The following is a 21,346-nucleotide window of genomic DNA, read 5'->3' as shown; positions in this document are numbered from 1 at the left end:
GGCTGTTCACAAGCCTTGTTTAGATCAAGGTTTACAGTCAGTTTCATGCCTGGAAGAGATTGATTTCAATTTAATACTGAATTTCTGGCTACTCTTGAAAAAACTGCCAGCTCTGGCAACCCAGCTGTGCGCTTCCACGCCAGCTGGCACTAAGTCAGCGGTACCTCCTGACACCAGGCGTCCCAGGCATCCTGAGCCAGAGCCCTCTTCTGTCATTTGCATTATCTGCCTGGCCCTCTGGGCCCGGGTCTGGTGACCCTGGATGAGGGTGCAGCGGTCCCTGTGGTTTGAGGGCAGGCAGCAGATTGCTTCAGCATGGAGAGTCAGAGTCCCCACTGCACGGCGAGGCAACCTGGGTGCCATCCTGCCCCCGCACCAGGGGACACGGCTAGCCCCTGTGAACCTCAGATTCCACTTCTATCCAGTGGAGGTGACCTCCTCATTGCAGAGAGGTCATGCCAAGAATCGGGCCCTGGCCTGAGCACCCAAGACCATACTCAGGGGCTCTGAGTTTTCTTCCCGGCGTCCACCTGCCTTCTGAACAGTTGCTGATCATAAAGTTCAGAGCCGCCAATCAACTTGCTCAAGAGAGTGAAGCCAAGAAGGGAGAGCAGGGAGTCCACCAGAGTCACAGGAAGGAGTCGGACATCCAGTGGTCACTTGCTACTGCCAGATAGTGGGTTGTTACCTCAAGTTAAGGAGACGTTGCAGGTTCAGAGAGGGCAGGCCACTGGCCTGTGGTCACACAGCTTGTAAGCTGGGATTCTGGGCCAGGCATGCATGACTTGAGGCAGGCCTTTCCAGATGTCCTGTGGGCGGCCCATGCTTCTTTAGGTGGACCCTACCAAACCCAGTGTGTGTCTCCTAGCCCTCGAAGACAAGCATGGCGCGCATGGCCCAGGAAAGACCTGAGCAGGAAACGTGTGTCCGGGCTCCCTCAAGGCGGGAATATAGGGGCTCACTTAGTATTGGCTGAGTGAGGAATCTACAAGTAATGCACCTTAAGAAACAAGCCAAAGGCACAGCTGTAAGCAGCTGTGTGTACACATCCCGAGGCGTGGAGAGGCGAGGGTGTGCTGTTGCTAACTTAACTGTAAGTGGTTTGGGCCAGAGGCGGTCTGTGTGTAGAGATGGGGAGCTGAGTAAATCGCTGACAAATGGTCGTGCTGAGTGAACCTCAGGGAGGGTACCGGGGCTCTTTGTTCTATTCCCGAAACTCCGATAAAGTTTACCATTATTTAAGAACATAAGACTTAAGAAAATCTTATATATACGAATATATCATATATCTCAAATGCCACCTGGGGGCCGCATGATTTCTAGGTGGTGGGGACACTGTGGACCAGGACAGACAGTGCCCTGCTTCTGCAGAGGAAGCAAGGGTGCCACGTGTGTGGTGCCGTAAGCGTGTGCCCCGCAGGCCCAGCCACAGTCACGAGCCGTAACCAGCTTTTTTCTCTCTGCCGTCCCGTGGCAAGGTCCGCCAGCTCCTGGAGGAAGGACGCCTGGAGTTTGTCCTCGGAGGCCAGGTCATGCATGACGAAGCTGTGACACACCTTGATGACCAGATCCTGCAGCTCACAGGTTTGGGCACCCTTTTCTGTACCCAGGGTCCCTCAGGACCTCCAGGGGACTGGGACGCAGTATCCGAAGCCCCAGGTTCTGAGCTCTTTCTGCCCCTCTTAGTTGGGTAGGGGGACCTTAACCAGTGAAAGCAGTGATTTGCTAGTGCCATATTCATGTGTCACCAAGGAAGTTAAGCGTCGGGGTTAAGAGCATGCATGCTGGAGTGAGACGGGCTCGATGTATCCTGGCTTTGCCACTTCCCAGCTCTGTGACCCTGGAAAGGAATGTAACGCTAGTTTCCTCATAGATAAAATGAGTCTGATGGTAATACCTACCTCAAAGAGTTGTTGCAAGTATTAAATTGAGATCATTCAAATAAAGCACTTTAATAGGATGTGGGTTCCCTAGTAAATGCACGGTAAATGTTTGCCGCCTTCACCATCACAATCACCACCATCATTATTACTACCACCGCCACCTTCAACACCACAATGACCATCACTACTACATAACCACAGCCACCATCACCACCACCCTTCACCACCACAGTGACCATCACCATCACCACCACAATGACAATCACCATCACCACCACCACCCTTCACCACCACAGTGACCATCACCATCACCACCACTGCCCTGCATCACAATCACCACCACCATCACTGTCACCACCACCACCCTTCACCATCACCATCACCACCACAATGACAATCACCATCACCACCACCACCCTTCATCACAATCACCACCACCACCCTGAAAACACTATCACCATGATCACCACCATCACCACCCATCACTATCACCACCACCATCACCACATCCATCACTACCATCACCTCCACAATCATCATCACCATCACCACCATCACCACCCTTCACGACCACAGCGACAATCACCATCAGCACCACCACCCTTCACCACCACAGTGACTATCACCATCACCACCACAATGACAATCACCATCACCACCACTGCCCTGCATCACAATCACCACCACCACCCTTCACCATCACCATCACCACCACAATGACAATCACCATCACCACCACCACCTTTCAGCACCACAATGACAATCACTACCACCATCACCACCACCACCCTGAAAACACTATCACCATGATCACCGCCATCACCACCCATCACCATCACCACCACACAACCATCTTCCGTGTCCGCTGTCCTCAGCACATCCTCACGTTTGCTAAACGGTGAGTAGACTGCCATGAGGCACTCACCCCAGCCAATCCTAATGGCAGGCGGATGCTGAGGCAGGGTGATGCCCTGTCTCACTTTGCAGTTGTAGAAACTGAGACCCAAAGAAATGAAGTGACTGTCTCCAGGGCAGATGACCAGGACTTGAGTCCAGGCCTAGGGACTGAAGCTCCAAGTCCACAGTCACTCCACGACAGCATGGGCCCTGACTTCCCCACTTGTCAAGCATCCAGGTGGAGTGCGATGTTGGTGGAGGGCGTTTTTGACACTCTCTCCTTTTCCTGTGTGTAACTGGGAGTCTTCCTCATCTCAGTTTCCTACTGCCTTACGTCTGGACTTTGCTCAAGCCCTAGACTTACCCTTCCATGAGAAGGAGGCGTGCTGGACGCAGCCCTGTGGCCGGAAGCTCAGCCTGTGCTTGTCCCCCCTGCATCCTCATAGGCCCGGAGGTAATGGGGGAAGAGAGCGAGGCTCAGGCTGGGGAGGAAGCAGCTGGCCCTCAGCCACCGGCTGTGGCTCCCTGACTCCACAGCCCCTGCTCTTTCACTCCCCCGTGTGAAGTGTGGGCAAGGGATCCATCCCAGCAGGCCTCCCCGACACCCCTCACAAGCCCGCTGCCAGGGCACGTGTGGCACTGTAGGCCTGTCCCCCACCTGCTTCCTGCCCCCTACACCATCGAGGAGGCTCCGGCACCGCACCTCACCTGTGCCATTTCACGCAGGGCTCCCCCTCATTCTCCAGCCTCCTCCTCAAGATGCAGCTGAGAAGCCCCTCCCGCAGGAATCTCCCCCGAGTCCCTGCCGTTCTGTATCGCCTCCCCACTTCCCCTGCCAAACTCAAGATGCCCCTGGCAGGGACCCCCAGCTGACTCATCTCAGCACCCAGCATAGGGTCTGGCCCAGACCAGTGCTCACTGGGCAAGGCCAGACGAGGGGTGGGCACTGAACTGCCCTGCTCTGGGGGTGCCCACCGCTGGGGTACCTTGCCTCTGGCCTCAGTCCACTGTGCCTAAGTGCTGATAACCCCAATGCTGGCCCTGCAGGTCCGACCTGGCAACTGGAAGCCCCAGGGAACCTGAGGCTGTGTTGCTCTGGGGCAGGAAGAGCCCCCGGAGACACTAGAGAGAGTGGGTGTTGGAAGGCCCCATTTCCAGACCTGTCCAAGCTCATGGGACCCTCTCGGGACAGACACATGACAACCCCCTTGTCTAGGTACAAGAGGTACACATATTTTTTTCAGTCCTCAGGGCAATCTGGTAGATGCGTAATCTTACAAATGCTTATTTGTAGGGAAGTTTGAGGCCCAAATGCTTTCAAAGCGTGCCCACCACCCACTAAGTGACGGGTCCCCGATCTGACCCCAGCCTGGCCAAGTCAGTAAGGTTATGTGTTGCTGACCCCTCTCCCTGGTGGCTGAGCCAAGCCCCTTCCCATCTGCCAGCTCCTAGTTGCCTCAGAACAGCCTGGTAGCAGGTAGTACTGTTCACTGCCCCATTTGACAGCTGAGGAAACTGAGGCACAGAGAGGTACAGGACTGTATGCAGTAGGTAGCAGAACTGGTGCTCAGACCCATGTGTGCCTGGCCCAGGCTCCTCCTCTTAACTCATAGTCCTTACGGTGGGGGAAGAGCATGTGCATTGGACTCTCTGGGTGGTGTTTCAGACCACCCGTCTCAGATGTCCCAGACATTCTGGCTGTGAATTTTGTCTCGGATGTGTTGGGGTGAGAGGGGCTGGGTCACCCCTCACTGCTCTGGGCCCTTCGTCCTCCATTTCACCTTGGTGGATCCCCTGCGTCAAGGCAGGCCCTGGACAGCAAAGGAAGACAGGAGCAGGCTGGCACCGCCTCTAGACCTCTCACCTTCTACTTGGGGTAGCTGGGGTGCCAAGCCATCTCCTCAAGGAAGACCCACCCCCGGGGGACTGGGGCTGCCGTGCCTGCCTGTGAGCTCACCATTCCAGCCTTTACCTCGCCAGCTTCTGCTCCCGGCAGGCACGCCAACACCACCTTAATTTTAGATATGACATTTCTAGTGAGGGGAAAAGTATTTGTTCCCAGCACCACAGTGACAGGGAAAAGCTGGGTGTGGGCAGCAGCCCCTGGGATAAGAGCTTTCATGCCCTTCCCTGAGGGGACAGCTTCCCAGCCAGGATGCTTAGCAGAGGCCTGGCCGAATGGCAGGTGCCAGAGGGAAAGACCCTCTTACCCCTGTCCTGAGGGGTGAGAGTCCGGTTCAGGCCTCAGAGGTGCTGAGAGGCAAAAGGTCCAGGCGAGAGCCAAGGAAACACGTTGGGCCGTCGTAGATGACCGCTGTTGTCCTGGCCATTCAAACCCAAGCTCTTGGCCCTGCCTCCTAACCCCACTCCCCTCCCACTCAGTCAGCGACCCCTCTCTCCTGTGTCACGACTCTCTTCTACCTTCTCTTGTCTCTCTGACTCCTCCCAGCAATATTTATTTGTTGTTGTTGTTGTGAGACAGAGTCTCACTCTGTCACTCAGGCTGGAGCGTAGTGTTGCGATCTTGGCTCAGTGCAATCTCTGCCTCCTGGGTTCAAGCAATTCTCATGCCTCAGCCTCCCAAGTAGCGAAGACTACAGGCATGAACCACCATGCCCAGCTAATTTTCATATTTTTAGTAAAGACAGAGGTTTCACCATGTTGGCCAGGCTGGCCTTGAACTCCTGACTTCAAGTGATCCACCCACCTTGGCCTCCCAAAGTGCTAGGATTACAGACGTAAGCCACCAAGCCTGGCCCCCGGCAGTATTAAAAAACACACCTAAATTGTCTCTTTTTAAATGTATTTATTTATTTATTTTAAGATGGGGTCCACTGTTTTGCCTAGGCTGGTCCTGAACTCCTGTCCTCAACATGATCATAAAGTAAGCTTCTGCAGCTCAGGCTGGAGCAATATTTATTCCCACCACCACCTCACCCCCGCCACCACCTCCCACTACTTAACCCTTGGCCCCTGCGGCCTGGCCTCTGCCCTCCACATGCTGGCTAGCTTCCTCGTGAGCTGGTCATTATACTGATGAGGATACTGATTCAGCAGCTTGAACAGAGACCAAGTGACTCTAACAAGAGGGAAAATGTGTTTCTTTCCTGCGGAAGAGTCTGCAGTGCAGGCCACTCTGGTGACTGGGTGGCTCTGCTCCATGACGTGACCCAGGGATCCAGGTTTCTTCCAGCTCGATGCTCAGCTATCCCCCATGGTGTTGCCTGCCTAAGTTGCAGTCGAGGCTGGCTCACCCCCCTCCATTGCCCTTCCAGCAGCTAGGGGATAGGGAATGGTGGAGCCAGGGCAGGCAGCTTCCTTGTAAAAGGTGACCCAGAACCTACCCACATCACTCCTCACATTCCCAATTGACCGGAACTTAGTCACATGGCCTCCCTCAAGTGCAGGGAGTGCTGGGAAATAGAGTCTATTATTTTGCTCACAGCCCATTGGCCAAAGTGGTGTCATGTGACCTCTACCAGCTGCAGAGGAGGCTGGGGAATGTATTTTCTGGCTTGGAGCCCATGTACCCTGCTAAAACCAAGAAGGAGTGTATGGTTCTGTTACTAAAAGGAAGAAGGACAGGGTGTATATCGGAGGTCAAGTGGCAGTTTCGGCCATGAATCACCATGAAGTCTCAGGAATGCTTTGTGCTGGAGGGCCAGAAAACCTGAGTAAAGCTGTTACTGGTGGAAGGGATCCGGGTTACCAGCAGCTGATCCATACGGGTCTGCAGCACCCTCATTTCTTGCCTCAGAAGAAGGAATTCGAACTGATAGTCATAAGGCAGAAAAAGACTGAGGCATGTTTAGTGGAAGTTTCTTTTAAAAGGCTTTAGAAAAAGAAAGAAAGGAAAATATGCTTGGAAGAGTCCCAATTGGGCATGTGAAAGTCAGGTGCTGTGTGGGTCCTTGATCCTAGGAGTTTATAGGCTGGTCCCTTTTCCCATGGTTCTTCTCTGAGGGTGGGCTACCCCCATGCACAGTGCCCTCCTTACCCTTGGGAGGTAAGCACGTGCAGTGTGTTTAGGAAGTTGCACGCATGCCTATCTGAGGCTTTCTTCCCTTTTCCAGTGGGGTGCCCCTGGAAGGTCAAACTCCACCATTTTGTCTCTTAAGGCCCAGGAAGTTGGCGTCTCCCTGGCCCCTGCATTCCTTTAACACATGAGTGCAACAGGTGTGGACCATCAGGAAATGGTCTCTCCCTAGCCCAGCTGCCAATTTATCACTTTTAGAAACGCAATGAGATCATTGCCGAACTATCACCCAACATTCCTAGTGGATGGAGGAGAGCCCTCCTGTGCCCCACTCATGGCTGTCTAACTACCCGTAACAAAGCGACTTGAGTCTTAAGAACATTTACTGTTTACGTAACAAGATGGGGATAGTCTGGGACTGTTTCTACGGTACCTTGATATCTGTGATTCTCATGTCCTTACCCTCATGGTCACAATATGGCTGCCATAGCTCCCGGCATCATGTTACCAGACACCACATTCAAGGCAGTCAAAGGAAGAGTGGGGCTTTCTATACCCATAGTCTATACTGTTGGATAGACTTAGACACACTGAAATGTTAGCGTTTATTTGAACAAACAGTGATTCCTGCTGTGAGCAGTTCAGGGCTCCAATAAGGGAATACGAGGGAAAACTTCCGTAAGGTGCTCCTGGAAGCAAGACAGAAAACATTTGCCTACGGTGAACAGTCCCGAGTTAGAGGTTGTTGGCAGCTTCTGACGGATCAAGCTTAAGGTCTCTTCTCCTGTTTACAGTGAGTTGGATTGGGTTTGCTGAGGCAGGAACCCAAGGCCTGGAACCAGCTCGGCCTGATGGCCTCCCAGTTCATTTCTTAACGGTGCCCCTCCAGCTGCCACACAGGCTGAGAGAACGAATATCTGACAGGAGGGAGTGAGCATGCCGCATTTGCCTTAGATCAACTGTGACTCATCCCTTGAGGCTGGGCATGGTACCCCTGAACAGGGGGAAGGTTCTGCAAGTGCAGAAGGGGTGCTGACTTGGCAGTTGTCAGCCTGCCCCCATCGGCTGCCCTGTCTGGTGCAAGGTCGTACCCGCCAGAGCTCCTGCCCCCCTCAGTGCCATGCTGTTGCCCACTCCCTCCTTCATCCTGTACCTGGCACCCCCCCGTGCTCTCTCTACCCTCTGGCTGCTCCTCCTCCATCGTCTCTGCTTACGCCCACACTCCTAGTCCGTGCTCCCTCCTGATCCTCTGATGCCAGCCCCACCCCTCACCTCCCACAGTCACCCCCTGCCCTGTCTTAGCCCTGCTTAATAGGTCTGACCACTGCTCGGTCCCAGCATCCCAGGCGTCATCTGAACCTCAGCCAGGGTCCCCAGGACTGTGAGTTCAGCAGTGAAAGGCAGTTTGACTCTAGATCAGTTATGAGAGTTCTCTGAGACTTTGTTCACCAATCTTAAAGTGCAGATTATAACACCCATCTCTTTTTTTTTTTTTCCTTTTTTTTTTTTGAGACCAAGTTTCGCTCTTGTTACCCAGGCTGGAGTGCAATGGCGTGATCTCGGCTCACCGCAACCTCCGCCTCCTGGGTTCAGGCAATTCTCCTGCCTCAGCCTCCTGAGTAGCTGGGATTACAGGCACGCGCCACCACGTCCAGCTAATTTTTTGTATTTTTAGTGGAGACGGGGTTTCACCATGTTGACCAGGATGGTCTCGATCTCTTGACCTCATGATCCACCCCCCTCGGCCTCCCAAAGTGCTGGGATTACAGGCTTGCGCCACCACACCCGGCCCTTAACACCCATCTCTTAAAGTATTAGAAAGATTATATTTGGGGGAAAGACGGGAAACGTTAATGAACGGCTTATACAAGTTTAAGTATGGGGTTTTCTTTCTCCCTGCAGCACTGAACCCAATATCTGGTTCACTATGGTGACTCTTCAGTAATAAACAAGTAAATGAGCGGTTGGGTGATTCTGGCTCGGAGCCATCTGTATTTGTGATCTACTTCCATGTGGCAAATTGCCTCAAAATTCAGGGACTTCCAAGAACAGACATTTCATATCTACAGCTCCTGTGGGTGAGGAGCTCAGGAGTGTCTTAGCCAGGGGGTTCTGCCTCAGGACCTCTTGAGAAGTTCCCATCTGGCCGTCAGGTGGGGCAGTGTCATCTGAAGGCTGGACTGGGGCCGGAGGATCTGCTCCAGGCTGGCTCCCACAGCTGTAAGGGGAGGCCTCAGTTCCTCACTGTGTGACTACTCATGGCACAGCAGCTGGTTCCCCAGTGCCGTGACCCAGGAGAGCAGGCGAGAGCTGCCACAGTGGAGGCTGCGTGCCCTTCATCTCACCTCAGGGGCACACAGGCACTTCTGCCTCGTTGTGTCTGTTAGAAGGGAGTCACTGCGTCTGGCCGCCCTCTAGGCCCTAAGCCTCACCTCTTGAAGAAAGAGCAATAGTTTATGGCTATCTTCTTTTTCTTTTTCTTTTTTGAGACACAGTCTCACTCTCTCCCAGGCTGAAGCCCAGTGGCAGGATCACAGCTCACTGCAGCCTCAACCTCCTGAGCTCAAGTGATCCTCCTGCCTCAGCCTCCTCCCAGCCTAACTACCTGGGACTAAAGGCATCCACCACCACACATGGCTAATTTTCTTTTTACTTTGTGTGCATGTGTAGAGACAGGGTCTCACTGTATTGCCCAGGCTGGTCTCAAACTCCTGGGCTCAAGCAATCCTCCCACCTCAGCCTCCCAAAGTGCTGGGATTACAGGCGTGATCTACCTTGCTTAGGTTTGCAGTTCACCTTTAACCTTTTATTGCTGGTGATGTCCAAGACCTCCATAGCATCATCAAAGTCCATGCTCTGTCCAAGTTCACACAAAGATCCTCACCCCTGCATGTTCTCACATGCAGGGACCTTGAGGACATTATGCGGAGTGAAATCAGTCACAGAAGGACTGATGCTGTGTGAGTCCACTGGTACCTAGGATTATCAAATTCACGGAGTCGGGATGTAACATGGGGGTCCTGGGGGCTGGGGGAGGGGCATGGGGAGTTAGTGTTTAATAAGGACAAGAGCTTCAGTTTGGGAAGAGGAGAAAGTTCTGGAAAGGGGTGGGGGTGGTGGTTGTGTAACAGTGTGAATGTACTAACACGGCTCAGCTATACACTTGGAAATGATTGTATGTACGTGTGCTTTATGATTAAAAGGTAATAATTAACATCCTCACCTCTGCAGTTCTGCATGGCCCTGCCTGGTACTGCAGCCCACTGGGCAGGGAGGGTCCCCTGGGGTGAGCGCGGGGGCGGGAGGGGCAGGCCCACCCTCCAGACACCAGCAGGTGATGCTGTCTTTGCAGAAGGACATGGGTTTCTCTATGAAACATTTGGGATCCGGCCACAGTTCTCCTGGCACGTTGACCCGTTTGGCGCCTCTGCCACGACCCCCACCCTATTTGCGCTGGCAGGGTTCAACGCCCACCTCGGCTCCAGGATCGACTACGACCTGAAGGCAGCCATGCAGGAGGCCCGGGTGAGTGTGTGCCGCGACTGCGCCTTCCTTCCCTCCGTGGGTCAGAGTGTGGTGGAAAGCTGCTGCCCTATGCTGGCATGTTCAGGAGTTGTTGGCAGCCACATAGACCACGGGGCTGTCCCCTAGCCTTTGCTCTCGCTGCCTCCTCCACCAGGAGACCCCCCTTCCCTGTACGCCCAGCTTCTCACAGAGCTGCCGGCACAGTTTGGGTGTCTCCTGCTGCCAAACCCCTATCTGTAGGGCTGTTGGGCCCCACAGGGTCATGGGTGTCCCTTGTGCTGTGCTGAGGTGCAGGATCCAAGAAGTAAAGAGACAGGACACTGAAGAACTGGTGAAGAGCAGCTGCACTTGGGGGGCCATGCCACCTATGATCAGAGATCAGCAGGGGGCCCCAAATGCCCAGAAGCATCTGTATTTATTAGGTACAAGCAGGGGGCAGGGTCGTGAGTGAGGTCATCATCTACAGGCTTAGTGATAGGGCATACATAATCACGTGAGTCACAAGCGAGGGGGCCACCCCATTATGTCACCTGGGCAGAGAGGTGGGCCATGCGCGGTAGGGGGCTGTGCCGTGCGCAGTAGTAGAGGGTCATGTACAGAAAAGGGGTCCACCCCTATTAGGTCACTGAGGCAAGGAGGTGGGCTGTGGGCAACAGGTGTTGTGCGCAACACTTCTTATCTGGGGGCTGGAGACTTCAAAGGATTTCTAATAGAAGACTGCTGTAAGCCAATGCAGTGGGAGCTGACAGACTTGTGCTCTTCCCTTAAGGTATTTATGGGAGGATGATTTGAGCCAGCACAGAAGCGAGAAAAGACTGACGGGGTGTACAGCCATCGTGACTGGTCACACCAGAGGGGTTCTTCTCCCTCAGTTATTTCCAGGATCTCAGGCCTGAGGCTGACTTTCCACAGGAACTGGATGCAAGGTGCTACAGCTCCTTTCTCAGGAGGAGAGGCTCCTGCTCCAAGCCTGCCATACAGCGTATGCCCTTTCAGGCAGGGACGCCACCGCCTGGGTCTTTGGTTCTCGTCCTGGTCTGGCTGTTTTCCCACATACTGCTTCTGTTCTGTGACTGCTCTGGGCATTCCTCCTCCTACAAACGACTATATGGTTATATGGAAGGATTCTGTAAATCAGCACTAAATGTGTCAGTACAGCTCCAACTGCAATACCTATATGATTTTACAGAAAGATTATATAGAACTAAGTACGCTAGATAAGAGTATTAAGTATGATTATATAAGTTAGATATATGTAAGCAGTAAGTTATGCTTCAGGCACTAATTCTATAAACTAATATATGATTATATAGAAAGGATTATGTAAAGGAAATAGCTGAGTAATAACACTATAAACTAAGATATTCTTCAGGCACTAATTGTGCCTGAGGTCTGGACACCCATGGAGGGTGAGGGGTGCTATCCACACCTATCTGCTTCCGCTAGCCCAGAGGTGGGCTGATTCCTTCTGTGGGCCCCCAGCAGGGACGACAGCAGAATGGCACTCAGTAAGCAGGGGCTGACGGTCAGGTGAATGGCAGGGCGTGTTCAGCTGGGAGAAGAGTTAGCAGCGACACTGTGACTCTTCAGGTGTGTGGGCAACTATTATTACAAGACTTAAGTAGCAGCCACCACCATGGTAGATGCTGCCTTCCACGGTGCCCTTGGGAGTGCCAGGCCTGGTTCTGGGCGCTACTCATCCTTCATCTCTTTTTCTTTCTTTTGGAGACAGGGTCTCACTGTGTCGCCCAGGCTAGAGTGCACAATCTCGCCTCATGGTAAACTCTACCTCCCGGGTTCCAGCGATTTTCGTGCCTCAGCCTCTCAAGTAGCTGGCATTAAAGGTGTGCACCACCAACCCCAGATAAATTTTTTTTGTGTTTTTTGTAGAGACAGGGTTTCACCATGTTGGCCAGGCTGGTCTCAAACTCCTGGCCTCAAGCGATCCACCCACCTCAGACTCCCAAAGTGCTGGGATGACAGGCGGGAGCCGCGTGCCTGGCTTCTTCCTGCATTTCTTTTAACCCTCACAGCAACCTTATGGGATGGTGTCTTAGTTTCCTGGGGCTGCTGTAACAAAGCACCACAGACTGGTAACTTAAGCAGTAGAAACACTGTCCCACGGCTCTGTAGGCTGGAAGTCCAGGGTCAAAGTGTCAGCAGGGCCACGCCCCCCCCCCCGAAGGTGCAAGGGAAGGGGCTACTCCAGGCCTCTGTCCTTGGCTTGTAGACGTCCCGCTTCTCCCAGTGCCCTCGTATCATCTTCCCTCTGTGTGTGTCTGTGACTCAATTTTCCCTTTTTCTAAGGATACCTGTCCTATTGTATTGGAGCCCACCCTAGTGACCTCATTTTAACTTGATTCCTTCTGTAAAGATCCCATTTCTGGCTGGGCATGGTGGCTCACGCCTTTAATCCCAGCCCTTTGGGAGGCCGAGGCAGACGGATCATCTGATGTTGGGAGTTCAGGACCAGCCTGGCCAACATGACGAAACCCTGTTTCTACTAACAATACAAAAATTAGCCAGGCGTGGTGGCAGGTGCCTGTAATCCCAGCTACTTGGGAGGCTGAGGCAAGACAATCACTTGAACCTGGAAGGTAAAGGTTGCAGTGAGTTGAGATTGCACCGCTGCACTCCAGCCTGGGCAACAGAGTGAGACTCTGTCTAAAAATAATAAAAGACCTCATTTCCAAATAAGGTCACATTCTGGGGTACTGGGGTACTGGGGATCTGGGGGTTAGGACTGCAGCATATTTTTTGAGGGAGGCACAATTCCCATAACAGATGGATAAAGTTATAATCATACCCATTTTACACATGAGGAAACTAAGGCCCAAAAAGTTGTATATCCTTTCCAGGATTGCTGTGGTAAGAGTTCTGGAGGGCACTGGTCGGCCTGGCCAGTGGGAGTTACATAAAAGTAGACATAGGCTCTAGGTGGGCAGTAGAGGTCGTGTTTTTATTGTGAGTTTGTGAGTGGGGGCTCTTCAGTGCTTCCTGAACGCATAGTATCCTGAACACATACTTCCTGGGTCTGCCTCACGGCACCTGCAGGTGGCCCTGTGCGCTGGGTGTGGGCCTCCCCATTTTTCATGCAGAAACTGAATCACAGAGCCAGTACTTAATAGATTAACTAGGACTTTTTTTCCTGCTTTGTAAACCCTGAGCACTTTCTAACCATCAGAACTATTAAAAATAAACTGTTCCTCAAGGATCTAGAACCAGAAATACCATTTGACCCAGCAATCCCATGACTGGGTGTATGTTCAAAGGATTATAAGTCATTCTGCTATAAAGACACGTGCACGTGTGTGTTTATTGCTGCCCTATTCACAACAGCGAAGACTTGGAACCAACCCAAATGTTCATCAATGATAGACTGGATAAAGAAAATGTGGCACATACATACCGTGGAATACTATGCAGCCATCAACATGAATGAGTTCATGTCCTTTGCAGGGACATGGATGAAGCTGGAAACCATCATTCTCAGCAAACTAACACAGGAGCAGAAAACCAAACACCGCATGTTCTCACTCATAAGTGGGAGTTGAACTATGATAACACATGGACACAGGGAGGGGAACATCACACACTGGGGCCTGTTGGGGGGTTGGGGACTAGGGGAGGGATAGCATTAGAAATACCTAATGTAGATGACAGGTTGATGGGTGCAGCAAACCACCATGGCACATGTATACCTATGTAACAAACCTGCATGTTCTTCACATGTATCCCAGAACTTAAAGTGTAATAATAAATAGATGAAAATAAAAATAAAATGCACACTTGGTGAGAAGTAATGAGCTCCCTGCACCTGGGGGCATTCAAGCAGAGTTAGAATGTGCTGATCCTACAGGCTTTGGCAAAGAAAAGCCTGCATTGAGGAGTGGGTGGGGTGAATGAGCACACTTTCCAGACAGAAATCCCACAACCAGTCTTACAGAGGAAACGGCAGAGGAAATCTCGTCCTTGAACCATTGAGGGAGGGCTGAGGTGAGGGCAGGCAGGAGACACCCAGGTGGGGCTGAGGGAAGTGGAGCCGGGGCAGCCACTGGACCCCTCCAGCCTCTCTCTGCTCTCTCTTGGTTTTCAGGGGCTGCAGTTCGTGTGGCGAGGGTCCCGATCCCTCTTGGAGCAGCAGGAGATCTTCACACACGTCATGGACCAGTACAGCTACTGCACCCCGTCCCACATCCCTTTCTCCAACAGGTACGTGCCCTTCCGCAGTGCCTTTGGGATCTGAGACAGCAGGGTTGGCCCAGGCCCCGCAGCTGTTCCACAGCTTTGCTTTTGTTTGTTTAAGACAAGAATGTCCACCCTGTTGCCCTGGCTGGAGTGCAATGGCGCAATCTCAGCCCTCTGCAACCTCCACCTCTTGAGTTCCAGCCATTCTCCTGCTTCAGTCTCCCTGGTAGCTGGGATTACAGGCGCCCACCACCACGCCCAGTTCATTTTCGTATTTTTAGTAGAGACAGGGTTTCACCATGTTAGCCAGGCTGGTCTCAAACTCCTGACCTCAGGTGATCCACCCACCTTGGCCTCCCAAAGTGCTGGGATTACAGGCGTGAGCCGCCGTGCCTGGCCCTGTTCTGCCGTTTTTGACAAGAGCTCCTTGAGCGTTTCCACACGTGGTTTCCCATTCTTAAGCTTCCCCAGCAGAGTGGGTGGGCTTATCAACCCCATTTTACAGATGAGGAAACTGAGGCTCAGAGAGAATAAGTGGCCAGATCAGGGTCACCCAGCTGGTAAGTAGGGGAGACAGAATTTGACTCCAGTTCTGTGTGACTCCGAATTGCTTCTTGTTATGAGTCCCTGTCTCAACAGAGGACTGTTTACAGGATGAGGTCTTGGCTGGGTACGGTGCCTCATGTCTGTAATCCCAGCACTTTGGGAGGCTGAGGCGGGGCAATCATTTGAGCCCAGGAGTTCAAAACCAGCCTGGGCTTCATAGTAAGACACTATCTCTACAAAAACTTAAAATTTAGCCAGGTGCATGTAGTCCTAGTTATTTAGGAGGCTGAGGCAGAAGAATTGCCTGGATCCAGGAGTTGGAGGTTACAGTGAGCTATGATGGTGCCATTGCACTCCAGCCTGAGCAACAGAAAGAGACTCTGTGTCTATTTAAAATAAAATAGAATAAAAATAAGTGTCATGCCTGTAATCCCAGCACTTTGGGAAGCCAAGGTGGGTGGATCACTTGAGGTCAGAAGTTTGAGACCAGCGTGGCCAACATAGGCAAAACCCTGTCTCTACTAAAAATACAAAAAAAAAAAAAAAAAAAAAATTAGCTGGACATGGTGGCACATGCCTGTAATCCCACCTACTTGGGAGGCTGAGGTTGGAGAATCACTTGAATCCAGGAGGCAGAGTTCGCAGTTAGCTGAGATTGTGCCACTGCACTCCAGCCTGGGCAACACAGCAAGACTCTGTCTCAAAAATAAATAAATAAATAAATAAAAATTAATTAAAACGATAAGGTCTTTACATCAGTGTTCCCAAGAACCTCCTCCCTGGCCATGACAGGTCCCCTCTGCTCTGGCCTCAGCTGTCCCTATCTGCAAGGTGAGGAAGTTGAATGTGCTGACTTCCGGAGCCATCCGTAACCCCCCATCCCATCCACAGCCCTCCAGGACACTGTCCAGCATCTCCCTAACACCCTCCAAGCTCACCTGCCCCCAACCACAGTGACCTCCCCGCCTCCATCCTGCCTGGGCCTGGAGAGTGAGCTGGGTTCCAGGCTGCAGTTGCAGGGATGGGGTGCAGTGGATGTCAGGGAAGGTCCCCTCCCCGGACACAGATGTCTCCCCACCTGTTCCTGACATGGCCTGGCTTTGTGGTTGGGGATTTGGCACAAGGGTCCGTCCCCACCCACCCTTTCCCCTCCACATCCTTGTCCCTGTCAGGAATCATGCTGAAGAAGGCTGGAGGAGGCAGGACGCAATGGCTCACGCCTGTGATCCCAGCACTTTTGGAGGCTGAGGTGGGTGGATCACTTGAGGTCGGGAGTTCGAGACCAGTCTGGCCAACCTGGTGAAACTCCAACTCCACTAAAAATAAAAAAATTAGCCAGATGTGGTGGCAGATGCCTGTAATCTCAGCTACTTGGGAGGCTGAGACAGGAGAAGCACTTGAATCCACAAGGTAGAGGTTGCAGTAAGCCAAGATGGTGCCACTGCACTCCAGTCTGGGCCACAGAATGAGACTCCGTCTCAAAATAAATAAATAAATAAATAAGTAATGGCTGAAGGGATGGGAGAGGGAAGGGTCCTGGGAATCTCAGGAATAAATCACTGCTCATCCTCATCTTGTAGAGCCGCCTCCTGTCCGTTTACCTTCTCTTCACCCCGTGGTGAGGGAGGGGTCCTCACCCTAAATAGTAGTTGGTTGAACACACACCACCCTACCCAGCACAGGTGACATCCGCTGCAGTTTCGGTTTGTCACATGCACTCACAACTCACACCATGCTCGCCAAGGCCCCGTCAGGGTACACCGCGGAGCGGACTGAACACACAGGGGCAGCCGTGTAGCAGCAAGGGGGAGGGTGCCCTCCAGCTCCAGCAAAGGACGTGAGTGGCTGGTGTGAATAATTTCCCCAGTGGCAGGGACGTGGAAATTGTTAGGTGCAGGATGAGGTGGTGTGCAGCTGTTCCTACTGCCGGCAGAAGAGCTAGACAAGGGGACATGACAGCAGGGGACTCCTAGACCACTGGGGGCCTTCAAGGCTCAGATGTCAAGAAGCACATGGGACTTTAGCCTCACCGTACACCTCCTTCCCCAGACGGGTTTGGGTGAGGACTCAGAGGGGACCAGGAATGTGGAGCCATGGACCAGGACCCCCGTGGGCAGAGGGATGGCAGTGAGCCCACGTGCGTGTTCGTGGCACTCCTCATGAGCCAGGCCGTGTTCCAAGCATTCTCCCCGTGAACTCACAGACCCTTGCAGCAGCCCCCTGACAGAGATGCTGTGAATGCTCCATTTTACAGAAGGAGAAACTGAGGCACAGCCGCCCACCCCAGGTCCCACAGCTGGCAGAAGTGGTGGAGCCGATGCTGGATTCCGGCCATTGGCTCTGCAGCCTCCACATGGTGGCAGCAGCCAGCCTCGGTCTCCACGCAGTCAGGCGGCCCTGGGTTCAAATCCATGCTCTTCCCTTTGTGTCTGTGAGGCCCTGGCCAGGTGCTTAGCCTCACTTGGAACAGAAAAGACAGCAGGCAAGGCAGAGGCGGGTGAAGAATGCCGGGCGGGGTTCATTAGCGGTCACTGCCCTCGGTCAGCCCTCCCCTGCACCCAGCACTATTTCTACCTCCTTTCCATAAATGACCTTCATTTAATCCTCACTGCAACGTGCTCTGCATTCTACCAGGGAGCCTGAAGCTTGGTGAGGCTAGAGGTGGCAGTGCTGGTGGCTGATGCCTGCTATCCCAGTGCTCTGGGAGGCTGAGGTGGGAGGATTGCTCGAGCCCAGGAATTTCAGATCAGCCTGGGCAACAGAGCAAGACCTCATCTCTATACAAAGTTTACCAAGAAGGCAGGCATGGTGGTAGTCCCAGCCCCCGGGGAGGCTGAGGCAGGAGGATGGCTTGAGCCCAGGATTTTGAGGCTGCAGTGAGCTGTGATCATATCGCCACACTCCAGCCTGGGCAACAGAGTGAGACCCTGTCTGTAAAAGAAACAGAGGTGGGAGGACTGGCAGGGACTGCCCAGGATGGAGCGCTCCAGACGAGGGTTCCACGGGTGTTACCCCGAGGCTGCACAGTGTGAGCAAGGAAGGCACTTAACTGGGGGTTCTGCTCACTCCAAGCCTAAGGCAAAAGGAGGAAACTGTTAAGTACTGAGCCTGTCTTGATTTCAGACTCTGACATTTTCTTCATCATGGGTTTTTTTGCATTAATTTGAATTTTTTAAAGTACTGTATTAAAATACCGTTTATCTCAGCTACTGAGATTTGCGGCACCCCCATAAATTTTGTGCTCTAGGCCAGGGTCTCACTTGCCTCACCGGGGCTCCAGCCCGCTTGGGGTCCTGAGACCCCGAGTCTGATGGGCGAGGAGGTGGCCTGCGTGAATGAGCGTCTGACCCACCGTCGGACGGAGTGAGAGGATTCAGGCTCGGGGTAAAACGCACTGAGGTCCTAAGGCTGGCAGAACGTGGCATTTGGCTGTGAGTTCTGGCTGTCCACAGAGCTCCAGTCTTCTCCCCTAACCTTCTGCTCTCGCACAGGTCAGGATTTTACTGGAATGGCCTGGCCGTCTTTCCCAAGCCACCCCCAGATGGGGTGTACCCCAACATGAGTGAGCCCGTCACCCCAGCCAACATCAACCTCTATGCTGAGGCTCTGGTGGCCAACGTGAAGCAGAGAGCCGCCTGGTTCCGGACACCCCACGTCCTCTGGCCCTGGGTAAGGAGGAGTCCCAGGCCCTATGTCCTCAACACAGCCCAGGGAGTACTGTGCGAGGCCTGGCCCCTGCACCGGAGGCCACCCTATCCAGACCTGGCCAGACAGCCATGCTCGGCCCAGTGGCCCCATCCTCCTTCCCTGCAGACCCTGGGCCTCTCCCACGCTGCCAGTCCCTCCCCCACCTGGAAAAACACCCTCACCCAAGCTGGCTTCTCCAGCTCCCACTCAGCTCTCCTCCCTGCCTGGGCCGGAAGCCTGCTCGCTGCTGGGGCACTGCGTTCCTTAGAGCATGCGGAGCCTCATTTGCCTCTGCTGTAAAGTGGGAATGGTGGCAGTAAGCTCGATGAGAGTCGAAGGGTTCCCAGGAAGCCAGTGCCTGGCATGTCATCGCCATCATCACAGCTCACCTTTAGTGAGCACCTACTGTGCGCTGGGTACTGCTCCATGGGATATGTTTGTCTCATCCATCTAACTTGCACCACTGGGCCTAGGAAGCAGGCTGGTAACCCATTTCACAGTTGAGGGAACCAAGCCCAGAGAGGTTAAGGAATTTTCCTGAGGCCACAGAGTTCCTTAGCAGGGTGGCTAGGAAGGGGTGGAATTTGTGTTCAGACCCAGTTGGGCAGGCCCCACAGCCGGCCTTCATCCGTGACTGCCCTTTTGAAGGCAAGCTGAAGGTCAGTAAGTGACTCATGGTTATTATCATTGTTATTAATAATTATAATAATTAATTATAATGATTTGAATAAGTAGTAACACTGATGGACCTTAAGAGATGCCCAGAGCCAGGGGCAGTGGTTCACACCTGTAATCTCAGCACTTTGGGAGGCCAAAGCAAGCAGATCACCTGAGGTCAGGAGTTCGAGACCAGCCTGGCCAACATGGTAAAACTCTGTTTTTAGTAGAGCTAAAAACATGAAAATTAGACAGGCATGATGGTGCAGGCCTGTTATCCCAGCTACTCAGGGAGGCTGAGGCAGGAGAATCGTTTGAACCCAGAAGGTGGAGGTTGCATGAGCTAAGATTGAGCAACTGCACTCCAGCCTGGGTGACAGAGTGAGACTCTGTCTCCAAAAAAAAAAACAAACAAACAAATGATGCCCGGTGGATTCTGCTCTGGGAGCCAGTTTGGGACTCCTCTTGGTCATCTTGGACAGTGGGAAGTCAGCCAGCAGGGGGATGGTGGTGAGCCCCCTTTCCTCAGCCCTGCCGGGCAAGCGCTCTGCCCCCACGGCACAGGGTGTTTCTCCTCTGTCCCCGCAGGGATGTGACAAGCAGTTCTTCAATGCCTCGGTGCAGTTCGCCAACATGGACCCGCTGCTGGACCACATCAACAGCCACGCTGCTGAGCTCGGCATCTCAGTGCAGTATGCCACGCTGAGCGACTACTTCCGTGCCCTGCACGCTGTCAATGTCACCTGGCGTGTCCGCGATCACCATGACTTCCTGCCCTATTCCACAGGTACAGCCTTCCAGGGGCTGGGGTGGCAATTTGGTGGCAGGGAGGGGACAGTCCATGTACCCTCTGCCCACCACATTGTCTGCTCAGCACTGCTCTCCGAGCCCTCGAGGAGTGCCAGGCAGGCACTATGTGGGGTGCAGGAGCAGAGACTGGCCCCCACCTGCTCGCTCCACCGGACGTCCTGGCCGCCACATGTACCACTTGGTTCCCACGGGATTCAGCCTCTCACCAGTGCCCACGCATGCCGTTTGGTGCCTCCTGCTGAGAGCGGCCTCCACCACCTTCTCTTCCTGCCTGAGTTCCACATACACCTCCTCCAGGAGGCCTTTCCTGAGGCTGAGGCTGACTCAGGCTTCCTTTCACGGCACAGACATCACAGTCACTACTGGGCAGCCCCTGTGCCTCATGCCTGTGTCCTCAGGCCAGAACTGGGCTGGCCACCAGCAGCACAGCCTGAGAGTTAAGAGGGCTGGCTGGGAGTGAGCCCCTCCTCCCTGGCCATGTGTGAGTCATAAAACCACCCTGCCCCCAAAGGAGGACGTTCGTGGTGCCTTGTCCATAGATAGGGTTGCTGTGAAAATTCAATGAGAGGAAGTGCTCTCAGCTCCCTGCCCAGCACAGAGGCAGGACTCAGCGGGTGTCCTAGCTCTGTGTGTGCTGCTGTCACAGAATGCCACACCATGGGTCATTGATGAAGAAAAGAAGTGTCTTTGACTCAAGTGTGGAGGCGGGAAGTCCAAGGTGGAGAGCCAGCGTCTGGAGAGGACCTTCTTGCTGCACCACCCGTGGCTGAAGGCAGAGTGCAAAAGAACAACCAGACAAGGGGGCTGAACTCGCTTTTCTAACAATCCCAGTGCCGCGACAATGACATTAATGTGATCATGAGGGCAGAGCCTTCATGGCCTAATCGCTTCTTAAGCGTCCCACCTCTTAATACAGTCACAATAGCAATTACATTTTAACATGGGTTTTGGAGGGGCTTTTAAACCTTAGCATTTTGCCTCCAAAGAGATACCACAGATGAACTCCAGCCATAGGGCTCATTCTGGCCTGGGCACTGCCTTGACTTACCCATGACCTGGGCTAGTCCTGCCTCTCTGGGCCCCAGGCTCTGGGGCTGCATAGTAGCAGGCCTCTGCTGTTGGAAGCAGGTGGAAGCAGGTGGGACGACGCACCGGTTGGGGGACGCATGTGGATGTG

General features: G+C 53.4%; 1 protein-coding gene across 2 annotated transcripts in view; it reads left to right on the top strand.

The window, feature by feature from the left end:
* Nucleotides 1-21,346, top strand: part of MAN2B2 (mannosidase alpha class 2B member 2) — a 47,070-nt gene that overhangs the window by 2,600 nt on the left and 23,124 nt on the right. For both annotated transcript variants that reach the window (XM_074395866.1, XM_003934652.4), the window contains exons 3-7: nt 1,479-1,584; nt 10,109-10,281; nt 14,378-14,493; nt 18,507-18,684; nt 19,948-20,146. In XM_074395866.1, the coding sequence (XP_074251967.1) occupies nt 1,479-1,584; nt 10,109-10,281; nt 14,378-14,493; nt 18,507-18,684; nt 19,948-20,146 (772 nt within the window). The remainder of the gene's footprint in view (nt 1-1,478; nt 1,585-10,108; nt 10,282-14,377; nt 14,494-18,506; nt 18,685-19,947; nt 20,147-21,346) is intronic.

Source organism: Saimiri boliviensis, chromosome 3 (genome assembly GCF_048565385.1).
Source record: "Saimiri boliviensis isolate mSaiBol1 chromosome 3, mSaiBol1.pri, whole genome shotgun sequence".
NCBI classification, from domain to species: domain Eukaryota; kingdom Metazoa; phylum Chordata; class Mammalia; order Primates; family Cebidae; genus Saimiri; species Saimiri boliviensis.
The sequence above is the reverse complement of the archived record's forward strand: the minus strand, read 5'-3'. Positions and strand labels throughout refer to the sequence as shown.